The 24,579-nt window shown below is 44.4% G+C and overlaps 1 protein-coding gene across 2 annotated transcripts in view; it reads right to left on the bottom strand.

Moving 5' to 3' along the window:
- capzb (capping actin protein of muscle Z-line subunit beta) overlaps window positions 1–24,579 on the bottom strand; it is a 109,617-nt gene that overhangs the window by 71,598 nt on the left and 13,440 nt on the right. For both annotated transcript variants that reach the window (XM_070860313.1, XM_070860312.1), the window contains exon 2: window positions 7,483–7,572. In XM_070860313.1, the coding sequence (XP_070716414.1) occupies window positions 7,483–7,572 (90 nt within the window). The remainder of the gene's footprint in view (window positions 1–7,482; window positions 7,573–24,579) is intronic.

Below are 24,579 nucleotides of genomic sequence, written 5' to 3' on the forward strand. Positions count from 1 at the left end.
ACTTTCAGCAATTTGTGTACAAGGATACCCAGGTCCCTCTGAACACCAACATTTCCCAATCTTTCACCATTTAAAAAATACTCTGCTTTACTATTTTTCCTACCAAATGGTAACTTCACATTTCTCCACATTATATTCCATTTGCCATGTTTTTGCCCACTCACTTAGCCTATCTATATCCCCTTGAAGTCTCTGCATCCTCCCACCTACTTTTGTAAACTGGGATATATTACATTTGGTCCCCTCATCCAAATTTATTGATATAGAATGTGAATAGCTGAGGCCCAAGCACCAATCCTTGTGGTACCCCATTAGTTACGACCCCATAAAATGACCCGTTTATTCCCACATTCTGTTTTCTGTCCGTTAACCAATCCTCAATCCATGATAGTATATCACCTCCAATCCCATGAGCCCTCATTTTGTTTAATAACCTCTTTTGTGGCACCTTATCGAATGCCTTCTGAAAATCCAAATACACCACATCCACTGGTTGGCCCTCATCCATTCTGCTAATTACAACCTCAAAAAGAGATTCGTCAAACAGGATTTCCCTTTCATAAACTAGTGTTTGGATAGCCCAAGTCTGCATTCATGCAAAGGGAACACTTGTACATGTCGGAGAATCTATCCAAATATTAATGTAGAGCGGCGGGAAAAAAAGAGAAATGCCTTTCCCAGTTCATCTTCCCACCACACCCCACCTCAACTCCCACAGCCATTCTTTGCCTCCTCCTCTCCCCATATTGGTTCTATTAATCTCCATTCTCTAACTCTATGTTTTCTAATGGAAATTCTTGACTTGCCACAGGCATGGCTACGGCAACACTGTTTTTGCCACATGCACTAATTTTGGTGACAAACACCCTGCATAAACTCACAATACAGGTAAATATACTTCACACGTGCATATTTACTTAAAAAAAAAATCTACCACCATTTGGCACAAAACTTCGTAGTCTTTCATTTTCAACAAAATTTGGAATTCTGTGCCACCGTTTAATACGATCATGGCTGATCCGATCATGAACTCGGATCCACTTCCCTACCCCCTCCCCATAACCCTTTATTCCCTTATCGGTTAAGAAACTGTCCATCGCTATCTTAAATATATTCAATCACCCTGCTTCCACAGCTCTCTGAGGCAGCGAATTCCACAGATTCCCAACCCTCAGAAGAAATTCCTCCTCGTCTCAGTTTTAAATGGGCAGCCCCTTATTCTAAGATCATGCCCCCTAATTCTAGTCTCCCCCACCAGTGGAAACATTCTCTCTGCATCCACCTTGTCAAGCCCCCACATAATCTTATACATTTCGATAAGATCACCTTTCACTCTTCTGAATTCCAATTGAGTAGAGGCCCAACCTACTCAACCTTTCCTCATAAATCAACCCCCGCATCTCCGGAATCAACCCAGTAAACCTTCTCTGAACAGCCTCCAATGCAAGTATATCGTTTCTTAAATATGGAAACCAAAACTGTACGCAATATTCCAGGTATTGCCTCACCAATACCCTGAATAACTGTAGCAAGACTTCCCTGCTTTTATAATCCATCCCCTTTGCAATAAAGGCCAAGATTCCATTGGCCTTCCTGACCACTTATTGTACTTGCATACTAACCTTTTGTGTTTCATGCACCAGGACCCCCAGGTCCCGCTGTACTGCAGCACTTTGCAATTTTTCTACATTTAAATAATAACTTGCTCTTCGATTTTTTTTCTGCCAAAGTGCATAATTTCACACTTTCTAACATCATACTCCATCTGCCAAATTTTTGCCCACTTACTTAGCCTGTCTATATCCTTTTGCAGGTTTTTTGTGTCCTCCTCACACATTGCTTTTTCTCCCATCTTTGTATCAGCAAACTTGGCAAAGTTACACATCCGGCCCTTCATCCAAGTCATTAATATAGATTGTAAATAGTTGGGATCCCAGCACTGATCCCTGCGGCACACCATTAGTTAATGATTGCCAACCCGAGAATGGACCATTTATCCCGACTCTCTGTTTTCTATTAGTTAGCCAATCCTCTATCGATGCTAATATATTACCCCCAACTCCATGAACTTTTATCTTGTGCAGTAACCTTTTACGTGGCACCTTGTCAAATGCTTCTGGAAGTCCAAATACATCACATCCACTGGTTCCCCTTTATCCATCCTGTTCGTTACATCCTCAAAGAATTCCAGCAAATTTGTCAAATATGACTTCCCCTTCATAAATCCATGCCGACTCTGCCTGACTGAATTATGCTTTTCCAAATGTCCTGCTACTGCTTCTTTAAAAATGGACTCCAACATTTTCCCAACCACAGATGTCAGACTAACTGGTCTACAGTTTCCTGCTTTTTGTCTGCCTCCTTTTTTATTTGAATAGAGGCGTTACATTTGCAGTTTTCCAATCTGCTGGGACCTCTCCAGAATCCAGGGAATTTTGGTAATTACAATCAATGCATCCACTATCCCTGCCGCGACTTCCCTTAAGACCCTAGGATGCAAGCCATCAGGTCAAGGGAAATTATCCGCCTTTAGTCCCATTGGGCTCAAATTTGGCCCTCCAAATTTTTTTGCCGCACCTCCGAGACCCCCGCCGACATGTTACATCAGAAGCAACGGCAAAAAAAAATTTGTGCGATCATGGCCGATTCTCGGGCCGTCTGTGGAGCTGGCATGGCGCAGAATAAAGAGGGGGGCAGAGCTAGGTCCCAGTGCTCCTGGCAGGCCATTTTGGCAAACGTGCGCTGCAGGCTGTGTGGGAGGGGCCAAAGCACGCCATCCCTAGCCCTGGCCGAATGGGCTCCGATCGGCGGCCCGCTGTGTTCCTTCAGGTAGGTGTTCTAATTTTTGTGTGTTATTTACTGATTGATTTTGGTGCTTTAGATGCAGGGTTCCTTCTATTTTTATTTATTTATTATTTATTGATTGCTTATTACTTTGGTCTTGGTGCTTTAGGTGCAGGGTTCCTTCTATTTTATTTGTTAATTAATTGCTTATTACTTTGTGCTTTGTTTGGTGCTTGGTGGTGCTTTAAAGTAGTTACTTGCACCGATTCCTTAACTGTAAGTAAGGGCTTTCTGTGCGGACAAAAGTGGACACATACACTGCTCTGTTAGTTTAGTACAACTTTTTTCTGGCCTAATTGGCATAAATGGTGCAAGTGGCTGGGAACGCCCCCTTTTGAAAAAAAACTGACCTAACAAAAAACCTAACTAACTAACTGACACTGGCGCAAATTAAATGGCCATATTTGCAACTAAAAAGATACACCAGAAAAATCAAGTTACACCAAAAAAAAACGGTGCAACTTATGGGGAAATTTGGGCCCATTATCTTACTGAGTACCACCTCCTTAGGGATTGTGATTGTGTTAAGTTCCTCCTCCCAACTCCCCCAACGCCCAATAGCCCCTTGACTATCCACTGTCAGAATACTATTAGTGTCCTCTACCGTAAAGACTGATACAAAATATTTGTTCCGAGTTTCTGCCATCTCCATGTTCCCCATCACCAATTTCCCGGTTTCGTCCTCGAAGGGACCAACATTTACTTTAGCCACCCTTTTCCTTTTTACATACTTCTAGAAACTCTTATATTTCGTGCTAGTTTACTTTCATAGTCTATCTTCCCTTTCTTATTCATTTTTTGTGTCATTCTTTGCTGGCTTTTAAAAGCTTCCCAATCTTCCGTCCTCCCAGTAGTTTTGGCCACTTTGTATGCCAGAGTGCTTAAAGTGCTTTGAAACGTCCTCCTGTACATGAGGCATACTATAGAATTGCAAATAATTGTTGTCTACTGGAGCAAGCACCTTAAGTGAACTTTTTAATCTGTTCCAAATGGATTTTTCTTTAAAGCATAAGTAAACTAACAAAGTAACATTAAAAAATGGCACCAAAGTTTAACCAGTTAAAGGATAATGTGCACATGTTGTTAGGTGCCTAAAGAAAGACTTTATTCAAATAGAAGTGAAATACATAATTTCATGGATAGCTTAGTTATTATGTGCACTGAATTGCTATTGTCTTTAAAAATGAATATTATGCAACTTTTCTGATGACAGCCCTGATTAAACACACAAGCTTCAGATCATCTCATAAAACAAAGTAGTCAACGTTTGGACAATTAACGAGCAAGTTCAGAGCTGTGCTTTGTAACTAGATTAGTGACCCAACCTGCCACCTGGAATTCACAGTAACGGGTAGAGATCTGCCTCGTCTGATACTGTGATGAGGAATTGTCAATTTTGCTGGTATGCATTGCACAAAGCACCAACAAATGTTTAATTACCTACCATCGGAATGGTCCCTTTGTACTTTGAATGCAGCCAGTCTACACACACAAGCAGGATAATCAGCCAGCTTCATGGGTAAGCAGAAGTCATCTGGATGCATTGCCCCTTTAAGAATTTTACAGCATGCACAGTACATTATCCTACTCCACAAAGCTATCACAACCTCAATTTCTGCAGCCAAGGGTTCCTTAGTGCATCAGTGCACAAGCAGTTGCTGCTTCAAGTAAAATCTGCAACTTGGCCTGGAGTTAAAGAATGTTTCTTTGTGGGACTGGAAGTTCAGGTCTTTCTAAACCCAAGTATATCAAGCCTGTCCCCATCATATTCAATTTAAAATCCTTGACCTCATCTACAAAACCCTCAGCCTCATCCTGACTCTGGCCTTGTGTGTATTTCTCCCTGCAAACCCCTCGCATTGTGCCCCCCCCCACACCCACCCCACCACAGCCTTTATCCCACCACTGATGACAGCGTTTTAAGCTGCCTTGGACCTGTTCTCTGGAATGACCTCCTTGGAATGACCTCTTGAAACCCATCTATTTCTTCCTCCACCTTTAAAAACCTTTGTAAGCCTATCGTTTCTACCCAGCTTTCAGTCAGCCCTCCTAATCTCCCCCTTCGTGTCTCAGTGTCCATTCCCTTATCTAACCCTGTTATAAAGCACCATGGGAGGTTTATTTTGACAGTGCTATACAAATGCATGTTTTTTGTAGTAAGCTTACCCTTTTAAGGCCTCAAATTGGTTAATCAAAGCCTAAAGGTGGACATGTTTCAGAACTCTTAAGTCATGCAAAAAGCTTTGCCGTGGGTATGTCACCAGAATCATGCAATTGAGATCTGAATTAAATGTCAAGTTGGTATTGACCATGGATGGATCAACCACACAGACTGAAACCGACAAAGCCATTGACCAATTGTGCTCTTAAAACTTGGGGGGGCAGGGGAGGGAAGCTTTATGAAATCAGAAAGATTGTCTGCAAAACTTTTCAAACCCAAACAGTATTTTAATAAATGCCATCACTGACCAATAGAATATAGACCATTCAGCTCCTCAAGCCATTCAATTAAGCACTTTGGGACATCCTCTGGTCATGAAAGACGCTATATAAATGCAAGTTATTTCAACTGTCTTTAGGTCAAAAGCTGATCTGTACCTCAAATCCATTTACCTGTCTATATTCCATATCCTTTGATATCCTTCCCTAACAAAAATCTATCAATCTCAGCTTTGGAAATTTCAATTGACCCCGCATCCAAAGCCTTTTGAGGGAGAGTTCTAGATTTCCACTACCCATTGTACAAAAAAGTGCTGATTGATTTCACTCCTACATTGTCCAGCTCTAACTTTAAGGTTATGCCGTCTTGTTCTGGATTCCCTCCAGAGTAAATAGTTTCTCAGTACCTACCCTATATCATTTTAAAGCATGTCCATTAGATCACCCCCTCAACCTTTTAAATCCAAGGGACTACAAACCAAGCTTATTCAATCTGTCCTCGTAACTTAACCCTTTAAGCCCTGGTATCATTCTGGTAAATCTGCGCTGTACCCCTTCCGAGACCAATGCATCTTTCCTGAGGTTCGGTGCCCAAAACTGAACGCAGTACTCCAGATGAGGACTGACTAAGTCCTGTCAACGTCACTTCCTCACTTGTGAATTGCAACCCCCTTGCGATTAAGGGCAACATTCCATTAGCCTTTTTGATGACTAGTCGTAGTAATATTGTAGCAGTACTACAATAGTCATATAGTTGCTGATAGGAGAAAGAGAATTGAGGTTGCAACAAAAGCAAAGACCTAGCATGCAGCTAAGTGCAAAGGATCAACTTTGGTGCGCAGGTCATTCTTAAAGGATGAAATTACTTCTGAGACAATGTGCATCAAGATGGCAGATAATCTTAGATATGGAAAATCAAAGTTATTTTGATTTTCTGCTTCATAGTGGAGTTACAACTTGATGAAACACGAAATGAATGAGTTTTCACAACATTACTTGTAAAGTTAAGTATCTATTTAGAAAGGAAATTGTACCTTTGACAAGTTGATACATGTGTACAATATGATCAAAGAATAAAAGGTTTTACAATAGTAAGCAGTCAAATGTTTAGCAGAGCAAGCAACAGACATATTAAGACACCTTAAAATGAAAATTAGAGTTGAATATTGTACTAACAATATTGTTTGAGAATTGGGAAACCATTGTAGGAAAAAAAATGAAATTAAAAATGGTGAGGACTCAAAACAGGAAAGGTTACTTCTACATCAATGAACAATTAATTATGGCATCTAGTTCCAGTGCTGCAATTGGTTTCTGAACATATCAAGGGTAAAAACAGAATTCTTGACTCAGTATCATATTTGGAAATCAAACAGCTGGACATTGTGGTAGCTGCAGAGAAAGGTTGCTCGAATCTAGAGCTTGGAAAAACTGATTTACAGTGTTTAAATGAGTTACAGTGAATGTAATGTCATCACAGATAACCACACAGGGTATTACATTCTACATAAAGTGTGAAGGTTGAATAAATGTTGCAGTAAAGCTGCTTTTACATATATATAAAAAATACTGCACATAATGTTGTTGCAACACAAAAATAAACACGCAAGAATCATTAAGATTACTGGTAGAATGTATTTTCTTTAACTGGCTGCAAAGTTTACTTTGGTATAAAAACAGAAACAAAGATCAGCCAACATCCGTAAAGGTCTAAGAAATACAGACCCGAAACATCATAACCAATGTTCCCCCTAAAGTGTGCAATAATGGGAACATAAAAACATAAGAAATAGGAGCAGTAGGCCATTTGGCCCCTCGAGCCTGCTCCGCCATTTAATAAGATCATGGCTGATCATCTTTAATAAGATCATGGAAAGGTCTTGCACAGGCCGTTCACCAGCTTCCCCATTGGAAATTTAAAGGGACGGCACACTAAAAGAAACAGGCCAAGCAGAACGAAGTGCGGCTTACAGGGAACATTGGTCATAACCTACTTCCCTCCACCCCCCACACCAAAGAGATGCCGACAGACCTCCAGGTTTTTCTGTTTTTAAACTTCTGATTGCCACCATTTGTAGTTTTTCCTTTTGATTTTAAGCTTACTACTTGGCTGCATAAGACCCAAGTGGCAGAAACCGTTGGCGCTAACATGGCACTAAGCCCAAATAAACTGCTTGATTTTTTTCAACCTATACTTACCAAATCAATCAGATCACTGAGGTTCTTCTCAATTTGCTGAGGAGGAAGACGCCTCATCAAATCCAAGGCACAATCCAGCTGTTGGTCACTCTAAGGAAAGGGAAGAGAAAATACATATATTAACCATATTGAAGTCTGCAATTATACTGCAAATATAAATATGGAGCAAAAGAAAAATACTAATTTGCCCATCAAACTCTTTCCCTCCAAGCCCACTCAATTTCCTGAGAGGCAACGAACCATTGGAAAAACTCCAAGATGCAGGTCTGGAATTTCGCCATGAACCTCAAAAGATGATAATGCAAAATTTCAGGATATTATTCTACTCTTATAACTCAAACTATAAGCTCGGAAGTGTTGTATTCCAGATGGATCATCCATAGTCCCAGCAGCACAAGACCATAATTCATAGAACATTTTATCATCTATATCCATCTTTATAACTCTCAATTTTATCAAATGTTCAGAATTATTCCTTCATAACTAATTCATCAATACAGTACTCAAAAATACTTAGTACTGTATTGATGGGGAGGAGGGATCACTAATTATTTGACAGTATTTCATTTCTCCTTTATCCCTTCTGTGACCATGGTCATAGAAATACAGACAATTTGCATTTATACGGTGACTTTAATGTTAGAAAATAAGTAGGGAGTCCAGGCTGAATTGGGTAACTACAGACCAGAGTAATGTCAGATGTAAGCAAACTCTTCGATCTATAGTTTGAGATTAAGTGAGCATTTAAAGATGTATCTGATGACCAAGGCCTGCCAACAGGGATTTGACAAATTTAGAGACTTTTTTTTAAAAAAGCAAATAAATTATATAGTTATAGGGAATGCAGTAGATGTAGTAAATACCGTGGGCTAACAGAGCAGATCAGAGGTTATTCTGCAGTGAGTGACTCACATCCCGACTCCCCAAAGCCTTTCCACTACCTACAAGGCACAAGTCAGGAGTGTGATGGAATACTCTCCATTTGCCTGGATGGCTGCAGATGCAACACTCTAAAAGCTCCACCCATCCAGGAAAAAGCAGTCTTCTTGATTGGCACCCCATCCACCACCTTAAACATTCACTCCATCCACCACTATTTACAGCATACACTGCAGCAATTTCACCGAGGTTTCTTCAAAAGCATCTCCCAAACCCATGACTTCTACCACTTCAAAAAGACACGGGTAACAGGTACGTGGTATCATTATCTCCAGTTCCCCTCCAAATCACACTCCCTACCAAACACACCACCCTCTAGGGATGGGCAATAAATGCTGACCTTGCTAGCAACTCCTATATCCCAAGAATGAATTAAAATCATGCATATATTTTCAGAGTGGGCTCAATAAGATACAGGTGCAGCGTCGAGAACCCGGAACCCTCGGCACTGAGGCCATTCTGGATTCCGGGCTTCCGATTGTCACAAATCCGGAAACACCAGAGCCCAGGTTCGGGTATTTCTGGATTTCGGAACATCAGAAAGAGAGGGGAGGACCGCTGAGGAGAGGAGAGAGGGCCCCCGCCGAGGCTGTGTTCAGGCATGCAGGGCCCCCCGCTGAGGCAGTGTTCGGGCGGGCAGGGCTCTCCCGAGGTGGTGTTCGGGCAGGGCCGGCAAGGAGGCCCCAAGGTAAGAGCAGCGGTGGCGAGGTGAGGCCAGAGGTCGGGCAGTGGCGGGGCCCCGAGATCGGCAGCCTTGGAGAGTCTGGATTCCCAAACTTTTTACGGATTCCGGATGATCCTGTCACCGATCATCAGAGTCCGGATTCCAGAATTCCGGATTTTCGATGCTGCACCTGTATCACACAGTTTGAGATCAAGTGAGACAAATTTAGCTATATACTGCAAGAGGAAATGTAACAGATTGGATAAAAAGTTGGTGAATTGGCAGGAAACAGAGAGTTAGGATTACTGATTGTTGCTTAATTTGAAGAGAGTTAGAAGTGGTGAAGTGCTGATATATATATAAAAAAATATTTTATATATAAATATTTTATATATATAATATATGTATATCTACGCACAATATCAACATTTGCTGATGACAAAGATAGAAAGTGTTTTTGGTTGAAGTGAATACGACTTCAGGAGGATAAAGGCAGGTTAGCAGAATGGACGGACTGATGGTAAATCCAATTTAATACAAAGAAGTTTCAGGTGATGCATTTTGGGAGGAAAAGAGACAGAATTCTTTAGTGAAAAATTATTTATTTTCAGCTGATTTTACTATGGCAGGAGTCAAAAGAAAGAGGCATTGATCTAACAGGATCCTCATACAGAATCACATGATTTGAAAGAATTGTATTATTTCACTGCTATAGGAGTACAGCATATCCTATGCACACTCTCCATCGAGTGACTGCCAAGCTCCTGCCAAGAAACATTGGATAACCGGACTCACCACAAGGATAGGCTGCACGATCACAGAATAATACAAAAATGGTTCAGATGGCATCAAGTGGCAATAATATGTCTGTCAAATAACCTTTGCATTCGAGGCCTCAAAACAAAGTTAAAAACTGTTTGAGCACTAAACACAATCTCTGGAATGCTTAACATGCCAAGGCCTGCACTACAGCAATGACGCACACATGATCTGTTCCAGGTGTGCAACAGAGTCTTGATCCCAACAGAAATAGTGGATCATTTAGATAAACATAATTATTTGGGACATTCTGTGCTCTTTAAGTTGAGCCCTGGGTTGAACCAAATTGAAAAATGTAATGGATAATAACTGCCCCGAGGCACAGCTGTACTTATCTAATTCATTTCCTGTCCCACAAAGTAATTTTGTCCATAAATCCCATTATATTCTCCTTACAAACAAACTTTACCAGGATTCTTCATCATTAAGAAGTACCAATGCAGATTGAATAGTGCCCCTGAACTGGGAGGCTGATTCAAAATCTGGGCGATAACTATTACGTTTCCCAACCATCCGATATGCTTGCTCCAACTTTTCCGTAAAAATCAGGCAGCTCCTCCACACGAGAACCAGGTGGAAGCAAAAGGAAGAGTCACTGTTGGATACTTGGGGTCAGCCCAGGCACTACATAAATGTTGATTTATTAATAAACTGATAATGTAGTTAACCAAAAACAAAGTTATTAGCCTTATGTCCCGAGTGAATATACTGCACCCAGTAATCGATAAAGTTTGCTGTGAGCCAATACAAATCAGAGTAACAGCTCGTCACAGAATAAAAATCTTATACTATATTGTGATGACATTTTGAATGGTAAAATCAGGAAGCCATTTGTGTGAAGTTGCTTTGTCGATGACCGAGTATTCAGCAGTCGTATGCAAACTTTGAAACAGTCAATTTAAACAGAAATTATTTAAAATCCATCTCCAGAAACTACACCAGCCTACAGAGTTTTTGCCATTGGTGCAGCTGGAAAGCGGCATCAACCACAAGCTATCGGACAAACTATCTAAATGAAAATCTTCCACCCAGATATTCGTGCCCGAGGGAAAGAAATATAGTTAAGACCTGCATGCACATGCAAGTCAATGTGCAGTTTCTCAAGTTTCCTCAACCTAAAATATTTCATATGTAGCACTCATTTAAGAGTTTTACACCAGCTGTAGCCCAGCACTACAAGCTGAATTTTGCTTAGCATTATTTTCACAAACTTGCAAAACCACCAAGAGATTATGACTTGCTGAATGTCCTGTTCTGAGTCACAAGTAGCAGTCACATCCTCTTTACGATGTGTAGCAGGAGGCACATTTTCTCCAAAATAGATTAAAATAAATACAACAGCATAAATCCACAGCACTGGAGAAGTTACCATTATTAGGTTTGTAAGTTGTCCCTGGATTTTAAATATGTCGACATCAGCACCTTTTCCAGAGCTTCAGAAGATATTGTGGATTGTAAAATGTTTTGGTTTCGAACCACAATCTTCGTCATATAATCAACCACAATACCAGAATAAACTTCCAGTATGGTTTGATTGCCGAAAACAATACTTCATAATAGCCACGTTTGAACAACGCATAAAGAACCATTTAAATAAACCAACAGGCCCAATTGAAGCTTGATCTCTAACCAAACAAGGAAAAGAATTGCACTCATTAATTTGCTCTACCAAAAAGATCACAGTACAGTGAATCTGTAATTGTATTAGCAACACCTCAGTATCCACCTTTAAATATATATGCCCTGCTCAGACAAACTGAACACAGACCAGGTAAAAGTATTAACACAGAAATTCAACAACAATTACATTTTGGAGTCAAACTTTAGCAGTTGATTTATGGCACTCCCAGTTAAATTTTACCGAGCACAATTTAGCTGTTGTAAAATACCACCACAAAAATAATTAACAATTTCTAACATTCATGAGGCAGTTTTGACAAAACTCAACTAAACTAGCATTAGTACAGGAATGCAAGGTGTGGGGTTTGGGGAGGACTGCATCAGTATAACTATAAATCCCAACATGGTAGTTAAGGCACACAAAACACACCACCCATTAGACTTTCTATTTGGTAGAAATTATGGGGAAGCTTTATGTGGCGATGCAAAGCTCACAATAAAGCCATTTATAGGATTAAGAGAGGAGGCGAAGGAATAGTGGAATGCATACAAAGGAATACCTATTTTTTAAATTGATTCACAGCACATGGGCGTCACTGGCAAGGCCAGCATTTATTGCCCATCCATAATTGCTCTCAAGAAGTGAGCCACTTTCTTGAATCGCTGCAGTCTGTATGGTGAAGGTACTCCCATTGTGCTGTGACGGAGAGTGTTTCAGGATTTTGACCCAGTGACAATGAAGGAATGCCAATATATTTCTAAGTCAGGATGTTGTGTGACTTGGAGAGAAACTTGGGGGTGGTGGTGGTGTTCCCAAGTGCCTGCTGCCCATGTCCTTCTAGGTGGTAGAGGCTGCAGGTTTGGGAGGAGCTGTCGAAGAAGCCTGGGTGAGTTGCTGCACTGCATCGTAGATGGTACACACTGAAGCCACGGTGCGCTGGTGGTGGATGGAATGAATTTTAAGGTGGTGGATGGGGTGCCAATCAAGCGGGCTGCTTTGTCCTGGATGGTGTCGAGCTTCTTGAGTGTTGTTGGAGCTGCACTCATCCAGGCAAGTGGAGAGTATTCTATCACACTCCTTACTTGTCCCTTGATGCCACACTCAGTTAAATGCTGCCTTGATGTCAAGGGTAGGCACTCTTACCTCACCTCTGGAATCAAGCTCTTTTGTCTAGGTTTGGACCAAGGCTGTAATGAGCCAAAGCCAAACTGAGCATCAGTGAGCAGTTATTGGTGAGTAAGTGCTGCTCGATAGCATTGCTGACGACATCTTCCATCACTTTGCTAATGATAGAGTAGGCTAATAGAACGTTTCTTGGCCAGATTGGATTAATCCTGCTTTTTGCGGACAGGACATATCTGAGCAGTTTTCAAATTTTGTCAGGTAGATGTTCGTGTTGTAGCTGTACTGGACCAGCTTGGCTAGAGGCGCAGGTCGTTCTGGAGCACAAGTTTTCAGCACTGCAAATGAGATGTTGTCGAGGGCCAAAGCCTTTGCTGTATCCAGGGCGCTCAGCCATTTCTTGATATCACGTGGAATGAACTGAATTGGCTGAAGACTGGCTTCTGTGATGGTGCAGACCTCAGGAGGAGGCAGAGATGAATCATTCACTCGGCACTTCTGACTGAAGCTGGTTGCTTCAGTCTTGTCTTATCCACTCGTGCTGTACTCCGCAATCATTGAGGATGGGGATGTTTATGGAGTCGTCTCCTCTCGTTAGTTATTTAATTGTCCACCACCATTCACTGGATGTGGCAGGACTGCAGAGCTTTAATCTGATCCTTTGGTTGTGGGATCGCTTAGCTCTGTCTATAGCATGCTGCTTCTGCTGTTTAGCATGCATGTCATTCTGTGCTGTAGCTTCACTAGGTTGGCAGCTCATTTTTAGGTATGCCTGGAGCCTGGCATGCTCTTCTACACTCTTCACTGAACAAGGGTTGGTCCCCTGGCTTGATGGTAATGGTAGAGTGAAGGGATATGCCGGGCCATGAGGTTTCAGATTGTGGTGGAATACAATTCTGGTGTTGCTGGTGGACCACATTGACTCATGGATGCCCAGTTTTGAGCTGCTAGATCTGTTCTAAATCCATCCCATTCAGCACGGTAGTAGTGCCACACAACACGATAGAGATTTCCTCAGATGGGACTCCGTTTCCACAAGGACTGTGCGGTAGTCATACTACCAACACTGTCGTGGAGAGATGCACCTCGACGAGGTCACATAGGTTTTTCCCTCGTGTTGGTTCTCTCACCACCTGCCATAAGCCCAGGCTGGCAACTATTTTCTTCAGGACTCGGCCAGTAGTGGTGCTACCGAGTCACTCTTGGTGATGAACATTGAAGTTCCCCACCAAGGTTCCACTCTGTGCACTTGCTACTCTCAATGCTTCTTCCAAGTTGTTTTCTGGAAGAGTACTTATTCATCAGCTGAGGGAAGGTGGTAGGCAATGCTCCCTTTAAGCCACGTTGCTCTCTGGACCTCCCGTGCAGAAATTTCGCCGGCTTTTCAATGACAAAAACTGCGCATGCGCAGTATTTTGAATGGGTCGTGCACCCAAAAAATATTAACCGGAACATTGGCGGTAGGTGGCAAGCAGCAGGAGGTTTCGTTGCCCATGTTTGACCTGATGCCATGGGGTTTAGAGCCACTCCCTCCCGACTGTATACCACTGTGCCACCACCTCAGGGATGGTGATGGCTGAAAGGTACGATTCTGTATGACCATGTCAGGATGTTGCTTGACTAGTCTGTGGGACAGCTCTCCCAATTTTGGCACAAGTCCCCAAATGTTGGGGTGGACTTTGCAGGGTCAACTGGGCTGGGTGTGCCTTTGTCATGTCCGAATCCAATGCCTGGGGGGGGGGGTCCATCCGGTTTTATTCTTGTTATAATTTGTTGTAGCAGTTTGATACAACTGAGTGGCTTGCTAGGCTACTTGAGGGCAGTTAAGAGTCAACCACATTGCCGTGGGTCCGGAGTCACATATAGACCAAACCAGGCAACGACAACAGATTTATTTCCCGAAAGGACATTAGTGAACCAGATGGGTTTTTACAACAATCCGGTAGTCACTATTACTGACACTAGCTTTTTATTCCACATTTATTTAATTAACTGAATTTAAATTCCCCAGCTGCCATGTTTGGACTCATGTCCAGGCCTCTGGATTACTAGTACAGTAACATAACCACTATGCTAATGTTCCCTTATAAAGACAATATACAAAACAGTAATAAGCATGCAGATGGGTTAAGATTCCTAGTTTGAGCTGAATTAATCTCAGCCAAGGCAGCAATTAGAATGTTCGAATTTACTGCAGCGCCCCAGATTAGGGTTCAGCTCCACTTGCATGAGGTATTACATAGAATTACGCAGAAATATCAAGAGAAGCTGACCTTCAGGAAAAAGAAAAGGGGAGAAGAAAAAACTTCCACAAAGAGAAAGTAAAAGTGAGTGACCAATAATGTGTTATTTCAGGACAAGACAGAAGATAATCAGGTAAAAGAATGAGCTGCAATTGATTCTGTGGTTTTTCACTAAGGTGAATTAAGAAAATCCTGCTCTGGGGCAGCAGATATTAAAACTATGCTCCACCAACATGGAGACATTAAAAGTTAATTACTGATCACCTCGGCCTTATGATGGAGCCGGATACTATCCAAAAACTACACCTACACTTTTCAAATAAGGCAGTAAAACAATGCAGGAGAATCTGGGCATGAAATAGATATTTTGGTGATGGGAGATGAAATTGTATGTGAAATAGTGAGCTCCACAGCAAAAACAACCACCAAAGAGAAGGACCGTTTGTACCTGCAAAGTTGCACAAATTAGATGCACAGAACCAGCAGAAAGAGTTGTGAATAAAGCTATTGAAATCTATTGATTCACAATATGCAGAAGTACTAAATCCAGAGTTAGAGACATGACTGTCCTGAAAAGGATATGGTCTGGAAGATATCTGCAATCTATACTGGAACGAAGCACATCTCACTTAGAAAGAAAATGTCCTTGCAGCTCTCCCCACTATGGGCCCAAGCTTCCACCCTCTGTAAAAACGTCGCACCTCCATAAGGTGCGCCGACTTTCTGGAATAAAAATGGCGCCGAAAACATACTTTGCGATTCTCTGAGCTCCTCGGGACTCCTTCGGCCTCGTCGTGGCGCAGCACATGGGGTCAGGTCGGAGCCAGGTCCCGGCTCTGAAAACAGTGCTGGGGCCTCTGCACATGCACGATAGAGTGTGCACGCATGTGCAGTAGCTCCTCAGACGCTCTGCAGTTCAGCCTCCCCGCCCCCACCCCCATTCAGCCCACCACACCCTCCCGTTCAGCCTCCCCCCCCCACTCCCTCCCGTTCAGCCTCCCCCTCCCCCCCACCCCCCCCATTCAGCCTCCCCCTCCCCCCCACCCCCCCCGTTCAGCCTCCCCCTCCCCCCCACCCCCCCGTTCAGCCTCCTCCACCCCCCCCACCCCCTCCCGTTCAGCCTCCTCCCCCCCCACCCCCTCCCGTTCAGCCTCCTCTCCTCCCCCCCACTCCCTCCCATTCAGCCTCCCTCCCCCCCACTCCCTCTCGTTCAGCCTCCTCCCCTCCCCCCCCACTCCCTCCCATTCAGCCTCCCCCCCCCCACTCCCTCTCGTTCAGCCTCCTCCCCACCCATCCCAACTCCCTCCCGTTCAGCCTCCCCCCCCACCCCCTCCCGTTCAGCCTCCTCCCCCCCCCACTCCCTCCCGTTCAGCCTCCTCCCACCCCCCACTCCCTCCCGTTCAGCCTCCCAACCCCCCACTCCAGCCTCCTCTCACCCCCCCTCCCCCAACTCCCTCCCGTTCAGCCTCCCCCCCCCCCCAACTACCTCCCGTTCAGCCTCCTCCTCCCCCCCCACCCTCCCGTTCAGCCGCCTCCTCCCCCCACCCCACCCTCCCGTTCAGCCTCCCCCCCAACTCCCTCTTGTTCAGCCTCCCCCCCCCTCCCTCCCGTTCAGCCTCCACCCCCCTCCCTCCCGTTCAGCCTCCCCCCCCACTCCCTCCCGTTCAGCCTCCCCCCCCACTCCCTCCCGTTCAGCCTCCCCCCCCACTCCCTCCCGTTCAGACTCCCACCCCCCCCTATTCAGCCTCCCCCCCCCCCAATCCCTCCCATTCAGATTCCCACTCCCCCCCGTTCAGCCTCCCACCCCCCCACCCTCCAGTTCATCCCCCCCGCCCCCACTACCCCCCCGTTCATCCTCCTCCCCCCCCGCAACCCAACTCTCTCCCGATCATCCTCCCTCCCCCTCCAGTTCATCCTTCCCTCCCCCCAAACAATCATCCTTCATGCCCCACCCCCCCAATCATCCTCCCTGCCCCACCCCCCAACCATCCTCCCTCCCCCACCCCCCCCAATCAGCCTCCCTCCCCCACCCCCCAATCACCCTCCCTCCCCCACCCCCCCAATCACCCTCCCTCCCCCAATCATCCTCCCTCCCCCACCCCCCCAATCATCCTCCCTCCCCCACCACCCCCCCAAATCATCCTCCCTCCCCCACCCCCCCCAATCAGCCTCCCTCCCCCACACCCCCCCAATCAGCCTCCCTCCCCCAATCAGCGTCCCTCACCCCCCTTCCGTTCAACTTCCCTCCCCCCCTCCTCCGCACCCCTCCCCCCATCGCTGTCAGAAACACAGAGACACACTGACAGAGATAGAGACTGGGAGGGTCCTGTCCCAGCACGCTATTGGAGGGCTTCCGGTGCTGCAATGGATGCATAGAAACATAATTTTTTATTTATTGATTGATTCTTTTTTTAATTTTTTAATTTTTTTTGATTGATTTATTGGTTGCTTTATTGATTTATTTATCATTTATTATTGATGATGGCTCTTTATTTGTAAAAGTGAAGTGTTTAATGTTTGTAAACTTCCCTCCCACCCCCCCCAACCCCACCCATCTCTCGTTCCCTACCCCTGATTTGTAAGTGTAGGCAAGGTTTTTCTGAGCGTACAAAAATCTACACTTACTCCAATCTAAGTTAGTTTGGAGTAAGTTTTCGCTGCCTAAACTTGAAAAACAGGCATAAGTGGCTGGTAACGCTCCTTTTTGAGAAAAAAAAACTGTTCTAAAATGAAACTATTCCAACTTACTAGAACTGGAACAAACTAAATGCCGAGAATTGCAATTTCTAAGATACTCCATTCTAAACTAGTTGCTCCAAAAAAAAAGAGCAACTCAGGCTGAAACTTCAGCCCAATAACCTGGAATTCCTCAAAGATACAATTAGAACTGTTGGGGTCAGGCTCTGTTCTGAGGTTAATGAAGCATTTTAGTAAATAGATTGGGACCCAGTATTCCCATTATCTGAGACAAGGCATCATATTGTACCAAAATCTAACAATTAGATCAACTGCCATAATCTAAGGGTAAGGGGCAAGCCATTTAGGACTGAGATGAGGAGAAACTTCTTCACTCAGAGTTGTTAACTTGTGGAATTCCCTACCGCAGCGAGTTGTTGATGCGAGTTCATTGGATATATTCAAGAGGGAGTTAGATATGGCCCTTATGGCTAAGGGGATCAAGGGGTATAGAAAGAAAGCAGGAAAGGGGTATTGAGGTGAATGATCAGCCATGATCTTATTGAATGGTGGTGCAAGCTCGAAGGGCCGAATGGCCAACTCCTGCACCTATTTTCTATGCCACAATCCCAGTCACATCACATCTGCCCACACGTGCACATACAAAACTAAATAAATATATAAAAATTTATGCAAACATACATATAATATAAATAAAATATAAATAATAAATATAACTATAAATATAAAAATATAAAAATACATAGATATAAAAATACACACACTCCCGTTACAACGGTTTTCCGTTGGATCCGTGTACGGATAATCGAGAGTTGCCTGTATAAAAATTATTTCTTTGGGGCCAGAGCTTTTATTTATCAGTCAATACACTGTTCCAAACCCAGTTACATCTATTCCAACAGGGTTTAACATTTAATGGGGCATTTAACAGCGATATTACCGCAGAAAAGCCCAAGTTTTCATCAGTTTCCCTGATTACACTGATTGCCAGTTATGGGGAAGGGGCTGTTAGTTTGCCATTATGACCCACCGCAAATCCCGACCCATTGTACCATTCCCTTCAAAAGGAGAAGATTTACTCCTGTTGGAATACTTGACCAAAGAGAGTCTTTATTAAGAGTGGGTTCCCCACTGACCATTGCTGGGAAGTACACACCTAGATAGTGAACACTTGATCTGGTTCAGCTGTAATATTACAACCACTCCAAATAGCCTACTGAAACACAGCAGCTGGGGTCACACAAAGATAGGCCACTTGGGCAAGTTAGCAAGGGTCACGGTTAGCTATGAAATTGTATCCCAACATAAGTCAGGAGAGGAGGTGGTAAACGGGGAAGGAGGAACCCAAGGCACCCACTAATCGAACAAGTTTATCATATCTTAATATCACCCGTTTCCACCTCTGCCTCAGTCCATCTGCTGCTGAAACCATGCTTTTGTTACCTCCCAGTTCGACTATTCCAAAGCTCTCCTGGTCAGCCTCCCAGCTTTCATCCTCCGTAAACTCGAGCCCGTCCAAAACTTTGCTACCTGTATCCTAACTCGCAACAAGTCCCATTCACCTAGCACCCTTGTGCTCACTGACCTACATTGGCTCCCAGTCCATCAACACTTCAAATTTAAAATTCACATCCTTGTGTTCAAATCGCTCCATGGCCTCGCCCTCCCCAACTTCCTCCAAGAACTCTGCGTTTCTCCAATTCTGACCTCTTGTGCATCTCTCTAACATTTCCTTGGCCCCAGCATTGGCGGCCATACCTTCAGCTGTCTCGGCCCCAAGCTCTAGAATTCCCTCCATAAACCCCTCCTCCTCGCCAACTTTCTCTCCTTCTTGAAGACGTTCCTGAAAACCTACTTCTTCGACTCACCTGCTAATGTCTCCTTATGTAGCTCAATGTCAAATTTTGTCTGAATGCTCCTGTGAAGGGCCCCGAGACATTTTACTACGGCTATATAAATGCGTTGTTATTAGGAGACCCGTCCTGTTCTGACATTCTAATTACCAGATGCAAGATCTGAAATGTTTTATCAGTTCCTTGGATGGCTGGGCATCCCCGGAGCAGGGCTGCTTTTATAACTCCATCATAAATTATAACCGGTTTGTGGCTAAATCCATACAATTGTAGCACAGCATCTTTGTATTTATAACATTTATAACCCAAATTGTCTGAGGTGCTGCAATGATAATAGGTGTTGGACGTGAGTTTTGCTTAATTCTTGCCGAGACTAGCATCCCTTTTAGAAGGCCTGGAAAAGGGGACAGAAAAAGTTACAGCCACGTTTCTTACTAGTACTGAAGCTCTGCTTTGCCAAATCTACATAAAGGGTTTGAAGCAAATAGTCGCATGAGTGTATTAATCTTAAGATTGCACAGACTACTATCTTACTTTGGTACAAACACTGCAACTTTACATGCAATTTTAACACCCAATACAATTAAAATGCGCAGAGAGTGAAAACCTAAGTTAAATGCAAAAAAAATTACACTAACTTCACACCAGTTAGAATTTGTCAGAGTAAAACAATGAGCTGCTCAACTTGACGCATGTGTTTTTTTTAGCCAGACTTCAAATTTTTAATTAAATCAAATTGTCTCAGCACCCCTGCTCAACTAGGAGCTCTTTTATGAAGCAGAGATCCCTGGAACATACACTGAACTGGTATTGGCTTCCATAGCAATTGTCCAACAAATATAGAGTGCCAATATTTTTAAGCCCATCATGGAATACGGACATCACATCAACAGGTTGGCTTCACACCGAGCAAACAAAAAATCAACACTAGTCTGTGTGACATCTTATCGAGTGTAGGAATGCAGAAATGTCCTGCAATGTTGCCCGTATTTTTCCCATCATCCGTTTTTTTCTCCTTATCCTTGAAGGGGTCATGGAGTACAACTCTACAGACATTAACACTCAACTGTGTTATGGGCAAGTGACATTGTGTATGTCCAAGCTTGGACAGCAAGTATTGTGTACGATTGGACCTAGCCTCATCCTGTTCTGTGCAACAACCACTTCCAATTTCCAGAAGGGATCACTGGGCATCAAGTTAGTAGGAAGGACATTAACACTCCAGACACCAACATCGGACCATTTCTCCAAGACTTGAACTTACACCATCCTGATCTATATAGCTTGGTATCAAACCATTTATCCACTGAGGGAGGACAACACCTGAATGGAATTTTGAGTGTTCAAAATCTTGATCTTCGAAATGCTCAGTATTTAGGTGATTTTATATTTTAAAAATATTGAATGAAAACATCCCACAATGCTAGCACTCCAGGCAAAACTCTCCAGAACCAATGTCACAGCCAAAGTTCTAACTGGTCAAAGATCAAATTTACCTCAATTGAAATTTGTCTGATACATTTCCTGAAATTCTATAGACTACTACCAGCTACATATTAATGATGGAGCCCAGACACACACATTTTAAAAACATGGATGCAGTCATCTATTTTACAGAAAAGGATAATCACGTTCTGCCCCCAGGGAGCGGCTATCATCTGTACAACATTTTAAAAAGGAGTCAATTCTTTCCTTGATATTGTTTAAACAAAGAGTGCTGATACTTGCATAGGAAGAGTGGTTTGGTGCAGCTATGGACTCTGATAATGATTCAAACTAAATAACCTTGCTATGAATCAATGATCCATGATGCTCAAAATCTTTCTACTGTATAAATTAGTCAGCAGTACTTCCCCCAGATGAGATCATCAACACAACTTAAAGAAATTTAATGACAAAAAGGATGTTCATTTTATTTACAAGAGGTTTTGAAAGCAGCCAGATATTAAAATTTTAAAGTTAACTGATCTGTTGGTTGTGCATGCCACAACTCTCAGAATTTAACATCTCAGTACTTCAGTGAAGAATTTAATCAACCTAATCCACATTCACAACATTTAGTCACAACTGCCAAGGATTGTGTGACCATTAAAAACAACTTGCATTTATAGAAAGAAAAAAAAAAGAGTTGGATTTGTATCTTTTCTTCTTGGGCAGTTCCTCGAATCGAGGATGACTTGCTTCCATGCCAAAAAGGGAGGAGTCCACAGGTGTTTCAATGAAAGACTTGATATTCCAGGACCTGAACTACATGTTGAAGGATGGAAGATGCCTGTGTGTGGATTTTTTAACGTGCGGTGGCCGTTGCACACCAGCCACCACACGGGCTTGACAGAGCTAGGTCTTGGTCCAGTGGTAAGGATTAACCAAAACAACTGGAGACCTGCTCTGCTGCACGGATTGAGTGCACACACATCACAGTGTGGGCTGACCCATGCTGCCCCTGGGCCCACACCTCTCCTGGGCCCCGATCACATCGCTCTGCAATCTCTAGCTGCTCCTGCTGTACCTGCCCACGCCCCAATCACCAACCTGGATTATGGTGATGTCCAATACAGTCGTCCTCTTCACAGCCATCGCCCTCCCAGACTGGATTGCGCTGTACCTTGTAGTGGTATGCTCCTTTAATGGCCCCAACCTGCCGCGGATGGTCTTTTGCAGGTTGTGCCTGCGAGAAACCATCAGCGGTAGGTCGGAGCTATAAAAGGAGCGGCATGCAGTGGCCCCTGGACAACTTGGCGGCTCCGACCTGCGAGAGACCTGGAGTTATATAGCGCCTTTCTCGACCACCAGACATCTCAGTGCTTTACAGCCAATAAAGCACTGTTGGACCGTTGTCACTGTTGCAACGTAGGAAACGTGGCAGCCAATTTGCACACAAGCAAACTCACACAAACAGTAATGTGATAATGACCAGATAATCTGTCTTTTATGTTGATTGAGGGATAAATATTGGCCAGGACACGGCAGATAACTCCCCTGCTCTTCTTCGAAATAGTGCCATGGGATCCTTTACGTCCACTTGAGAAGGCAGATGGGGCATGGGTTTAACATCTCATCCGAAAGACGGTACCTCTGAGTGTAGCACTTATAGCGCCTTTAACATAGTAAAATGTCCGAAGGTGCTTCACAAGAGTGTCAAACAAAATTTGACACCGAGCCACATAAGGAGATATTAGGACAGATGACCAAATGCTTGGTTAAAAAGGTAGATTTTAAGGAATACCTTAAAGAAGAGAGAGGTAGAGAGACGGAGAGGTTTAGGGAGGGAATTTCAGAGCTAAAGACCAAGGCAACTGAAAGCATGGCCGCCAATGGTAAAGCAATTATAAACGGCAATGCACAAGAGTATAGAACTGGAGGAGCAGAGATCTCGGAGGGTTGTAGGGCTGGAAAAGGTTACAGAGATAGGGATGAGTGAGGTCATGGAGGGATTTGAAAATAACAATAATTTTAAAATTGAGGTGTTGTTGGACCAAGAGCCAATGTAAATCAGTGAGCACTGGGGCAAAGAGTGAACGGGACTTGGTGTGAGTTAGGATATGGCCAGCAGAATTTTGTATGAGCTCAAGTTTATTGAGGGTGGATTAAGTGCATTTAAACATAGAATCATACAGCACAAAAGACATCAGTCCCAGGATGAGGTTACGGTGGGTGGAGGAAGGAGGAACGGGAAGAGTACACTTTTAAACCAATCAGCTTGGTTTCCCTTATTCTTCATTCTGAAATCCAGGTTTGAAATCCACATTTTAAATCACTTCTGACCTTTCTCACTTCACGATGTTTGGAATGCTCAAAGTTTTCCTCACCTGAACTTATACGTCTGTAAACGGAAACATGAGGCTTAACTATTATGCATCAAGCTGGTCAGAGGGGGAAGATAACTATGTGGACAACTATGAACATGAAATAGGTGCCTTCAGGATGGAATAATCATAGACACTCTGGCCCCAAGTTTCCACATGATTTGCTCCTGATTTTTAGGAGCAACTGGTGTAGAACGGAGTATCTTAGAAATCAGAATTCTCATCATTTAGTTTGCTCCAGTTCTAGTCAGTTAGAACAGTTTCACTTTGGAACAGGCGGAGAAAGGAGATTGGGGGGGCGGAGAAAGGAGATTGGGGGGCGGAGAAAGGAGATTGGGGGGGCGGAGAAAGGAGATTGGGGCGGCGGAGAAAGGAGATTGGGGGCGGCGGAGAAAGGAGATTGGGGGCGGAGAAAGGAGATTGGGGGGCGGAGAAAGGAGATTGGGGGGCGGAGAAAGGAGATTGGGGGGCGGAGAAAGGAGATTGGGGGCGGAGAAAGGAGATTGGGGGGCGGAGAAAGGAGATTGGGGGGCGGAGAAAGGAGATTGGGGGGCGGAGAAAGGAGATTGGGGGGCGGAGAAAGGAGATTGGGGGGCGGAGAAAGGAGATTGGGGGGCGGAGAAAGGAGATTGGGGGGCGGAGAAAGGAGATTGGGGGCGCGGAGAAAGGAGATTGGGGGGCGGAGAAAGGAGATTGGGGGGCGGAGAAAGGAGATTGGGGGGCGGAGAAAGGAGATTGGGGGCGGAGAAAGGAGATTGGGGGGCGGAGAAAGGAGATTGGGGGGCGGAGAAAGGAGATTGGGGGGCGGAGAAAGGAGATTGGGGGGGGAAGGAGATGGGGGGGGAAGGAGATTGGGGGGGAAGGAGATTGGGGGCTGGGAAGGAGATTTGGGGGCGGGGGGAAGGAGATTTGGGGGCGGGGGGAAGGAGATTTGGGGGCGGGGGGAAGGAGATTTTTGGGGGGGGGGAAGGAGATTTGGGGGGGGGAGGAGATTTGGGGGGGGGAGGAGATTTGGGGGGGGGGGAAGGAGATTTGGGGGAAGAGATTGGGGGGGGAAGGAGATTTGGGGGGGAAGGAGATTTGGGGGGGGAAGGAGATTTGGGGGGGGGAAGGAGATTTGGGGGGGGGAAGGAGATTTGGGGGGGGGAAGGAGATTTGGGGGGGGGAAGGAGATTTGGGGGGGGAAGGAGATTTGGGGGGGGGGAAGGAGATTTGGGGGGGTGTGGGGGGAAGGAGATTTGGGGGGGGAAAGAGATTTGGGGGGGGAAAGAGATTTGGGGGGGGAAAGAGATTTGGGGGGGGAAAGAGATTTGGGGGGGGAAAGAGATTTGGG

This window comes from Pristiophorus japonicus, chromosome 18 (genome assembly GCF_044704955.1).
Source record: "Pristiophorus japonicus isolate sPriJap1 chromosome 18, sPriJap1.hap1, whole genome shotgun sequence".
Taxonomy (NCBI): domain Eukaryota; kingdom Metazoa; phylum Chordata; class Chondrichthyes; family Pristiophoridae; genus Pristiophorus; species Pristiophorus japonicus.